We start from the raw sequence: 4,254 nt of genomic DNA, 5'->3' as shown, positions 1-4,254 counted from the left end.
ACCCTCAAACAAAATTATTCAGCAAAACTTCAACAGGGCCCCAGTATCCTCTTCCAGGTGCTGCCACTACTGCTGTCCCCCGTTTCAGCTAAACCAGCAACAGTAGCAGCAAAGAACCAAGGAAAATCCCCGGGGCTGAGAGGAAGAGGCAATATTTTGTCTGAGCAGTCAAAAGAGGATTCTGGCACAGGACGTGAAAAAGGTTTGCCAAAAGTACCAGGAAATACCAGCTATCAGGAAAAGTGACATTTCTCAAAGGTCCTGTATCAAGACCACTTTTCAAGTTAAAACCTTATTTTTAATTTTAAGAAATATCACATAGACAGTTTTCTTCTATGTTATATTCAGATGATATATGTGATGCAGGAAAAAATTTTTAATGATTAAGAATAAAAATTCGCATTTCGTTTTAATTAATATTTTACTCTGTTTTCACAAAGTGTTTTAATGAACACAGATAATTCTCAAAAGAAATGCAAGAATTTAAAATAGTGTCTGTTTTTGCAGCCAAGTTATGTCCAGTTTATACCAAAAGTTTTTTATATGTCCATTTATAATACAATATAATAAAACCCACCCAGGATTCTAATGCTTGAAATCATAGTCCGTAATGGTTTATAAGAAAGATCTTAATCTAGCCATCAAACACGTATCAAATTCTTTATATGAAGCCTTTTAACATATCTCATTACTTGTTTTTTTGAAAACAAGATTTCAATATCAGTGGCTAGTCGATAAAATTACGATTTAGCTTCAAACAATCTAAATTAGTCATCAGTCATCCCAACCCTAAATCTGTTTTTATTACTTTTACTGCCACTAGATGTCCCCATTCTCCACACAATTACAATATGAAAATTTATTTAGAAACAGTTAAAATAAAACACAGTTGAATACAAGCCATGTAAATTCTAAATCAATGGTTAAAAATCTCACTGAATTCACATTCGGCAGCAGTTGTTGTGAAATAGATTATTGGCTTCAGTATAGTTTGAATGGACTCCACAAAGACAGTCACAACAGCTACATACAAACTGAATACCTAACGTGACTGACAGAAGTTCATCAGGTTTTTCTTTTTAAAAGTTTCAGTGCATGGTTAAAACACTGAAATGTGGGGAATCTCTGTTATTCAGTAACATGAATTCTATTATTTGAGCATGTGAAAACTCTGTAGGATAAAACCTTTGAATGCTTAGACTCCTTTAAAATCTAGGATATCTTTATGGGTAGCCTAATTAATTGGCTTATCTATTAAACATTAATATGAGCGTATACAGATAGGCAAACACATATTGTCCAACTGTCAAGTTTCCTCTCATCTTTTCTTTTTAGGACTTTGGGTTTCACAATAAAACAGTTATAAGGATTCTCATCGCCAGGAGTGAGATTGACTTGATGAATATACGACAGCGATACAAAGAGAGATATGGGAAATCACTCTTTCATGACATTAAAGTAAGTTTTTACACACTTTTCCATATATTCAGCACTGGCACCACACAGACTGTGCCAAGCCCTACCGGAAAAACAGAGAGGGTTAATTTCCATTCAATCACTTGGTTTAGAAAAAAAGGCAATATATAAAAACAATAGCATATCTTTTCAGTGCCTCAGGCTGACTTCAGTAAGTGAGCAGTGAATTCCCAACTCACTCTCATTCTATGCGATTTTGCCCCTCCCCAATAGCAAGAGGAGGATATAAACAGGGTAGGACAGTGTATGCTGAGGAATAGTTTGCATTAATAGTTTCTACTCTAATTGATACCATCTTCTTTCACACTGTCCTGCAAGTTTAGACTGATACCACTTCCATGCAAAACTGAGATAAAAATCTGATTTTATTCTTGTGCTTAGGTAGTATCAACCTTCAGAAAAACTATTCCTCTTCTACTCTTGCTCTGTATCTTAAAACAAAACTCTGACACTGTTTGATTGTACAAAAATGACTCTTGCTATGACACTTTATCTTTTTTACGTTGCTATAATCCAACCGTAAGATGTGCAGTAACTGTAAGAAATTGCTTATGATTTTTTTGGTATTGAACTTGACAAGTATTAAGCAGGTTTGATCCAACCTTTCAAAGGTAGATTGTTTCTAGGTGCCCAAGCAACCAAAGCCCAAGGTATGTGAAATTAAAAAAACCTTGGCCTAGAATCCTTATGAACACTGTAATATTTTACAAAACCTTACAACATCAGTCTAGCCCTTGTCACACACCAAGAGAAGAAAAATTAAGAAAACATATAGTCACAGAAATGTTGATTTTTCTTCTTGCAGCATTTTGCTTCAGGGCATTATGAGAGTGCTTTACTTGCTATCTGTGCTGGTGATGCTGAAGATTATTAAGGAAGAAGAAGATGAACTTTGAAGGCTGTATAAATCTATTTTAAATAGAAATTGAAGTAATACACAATACATTAACTGTAAGAGATCCCTATTCTACATGAATTCATTCGTGAAGCGTTCCATATATTTTTGCTTAGGGACATGGTTTAGTGGGCATGGTGGTGTTGGGTTGACGGTTGGACTTGATGACCTTGGAGGTCTCTTCCAACCTTAATGATTCTACATAAAAGAACAGAAAAATCAGTGCTATACATTTGCTAATATTAAATCTTTCTTGAAACAGGAAAAAATGTTGGCAGGAACATGGTTTTATCCCTAGTTCTAGTTAATATTTTGTTTCTATGGTTAATATAAATTAATGAAGCAAGCAGTAAATTAAATCCATGTAAGCATATGTTTATCATTTAGTCTCGCAACATCCCAAACATTAGACAATAGGCTCTGGAAGAACCTATTCACTTCCACACTGGAAAGAAAAAACATTTTGCTTTATTTACTTTTAGCAGCATGATTTCTTCCTTTAAGTAATTTTTTTCTTTTCTTTCCCACTTCTTATACCTCATATTTTTATGCTCTTGAACATTATTGTTTTACTTACTATCAAAGTAAGCATCTGCCCCAGACTATTATCACTCACTCACCAAAGAATGCTTTTGTATTCTCTTTCATTTATCCCACATACTTAATGGCATTTCCCTTTTTCGGCCTGAAACAAAAGAAAAAATTAGAATCACGTATCCCAAACCATTCTTTAGTGCCATGCACTGGAAACCCCTGGAAGACAAAGCATTACATAGCTTTGAGTGGAGAAGTTCCAGAGGATTAAACTCTGAAATTCCATTTGCGCCTCTATCATTTTAATCATTAATTGAATATTGACCTTCAGGGCACTGAGATATTTCCAGGATGCCCCCGATGGTGTAATTCAGGAGCTGACTAGTAGTAGGTAACACTGCACCTCCAAATGAGGCTGAAGGATGCAGCACTCCTCAGAATACCAGCAAACGCAGCCTGACAACATCTGGTGACAACAACTCGTACCACAACGAGGAAAGGCGGCAGAGCCTGGCCTCGAGTCCTCGTCCCACAGGAAAATGTGACACTGCTTTTAAATACCCTGAGCCTATTCAGTGCAGCCTATCGACGAGACTTTCCAGCCTGTGTGTTTGTACCTTCTGTCAGTCTCTTATGTAAACAGACATAAGTAAGGGAAAATGTGGTAATATTCACTAAAATAACTGCCCTTTGTTTTTCTCCTGCAGCTACAATGTTCCCAACTTGACACAGAGATTAGATTTTTTTAAAATAGGTACCTTCTGCAACTATAGCTCAGTACGACTCAATAAAGTACTACTATAAAAACCTTTGCTTTTGTGCTGTTTGCACCTGTCCCTTCCCTCAGTCTGTGAAAATGTTATTCTCAGTGTATCTTGCTTTTTTGCAAATACTGACTTTACGTTACAGATCTATTGGTTTACAATAAACGTAAAATTTCAGTTGAGTCCCTCGAGTTTGACATATTTCAAAATATTTCAGGTGGATAACACAATTATTAAGCCAGAACTTTGGAAGGAACGGCTCTGAGAGGAAAAATAAACTAAGAACAAAAATTAGAATGAGATGAGCACTATCCCAATTTGTCAGCATTAATAAAATCCTAACCTTAAGGTTATGTTATGATTTTGCAACTGCAGTTAGAAGTAGCTAACAACAGCCGTACCTCGGCACTGTGGAGTTATTTCGCTTTAACTCTGCGTACTTGCAGGTAGGACTAAGGACACCGCTCCCAACTGCAAACACCTTGTTCACGCGGCGCTTCCCGCAGACCGGGGTCCCGAGGCCCGCCCGGCCCTGAGCCGGGCCCCCCTCGCAACACGCAGAGCGCGAACCCCCCAGGGCGCCCG

The 4,254-nt window shown here is 37.0% G+C and overlaps 1 protein-coding gene across 1 annotated transcript in view; it reads left to right on the top strand.

The window, feature by feature from the left end:
• The window catches only part of ANXA10 (annexin A10), a 31,348-nt gene extending 27,349 nt beyond the window's left edge, over positions 1-3,999 (top strand). Inside the window, exons 12-14 of the mRNA XM_009330737.1 lie at positions 1,336-1,458; positions 2,282-2,447; positions 2,574-3,999. Coding sequence (XP_009329012.1) covers positions 1,336-1,458; positions 2,282-2,350 — 192 coding nt within the window. The 3' untranslated portion in view covers positions 2,351-2,447; positions 2,574-3,999. The remainder of the gene's footprint in view (positions 1-1,335; positions 1,459-2,281; positions 2,448-2,573) is intronic.
• The last annotated feature ends 255 nt before the right edge of the window (positions 4,000-4,254 follow it).

The sequence above is a fragment of the Pygoscelis adeliae genome, unplaced genomic scaffold, assembly GCF_000699105.1.
Source record: "Pygoscelis adeliae isolate BGI_AS28 unplaced genomic scaffold, ASM69910v1 Scaffold167, whole genome shotgun sequence".
In the NCBI taxonomy this organism is placed as follows: Eukaryota; Metazoa; Chordata; class Aves; order Sphenisciformes; family Spheniscidae; genus Pygoscelis; species Pygoscelis adeliae.
Note: the sequence above shows the minus strand (reverse complement) of the source record. Positions and strands in the feature narration are given on the sequence as shown.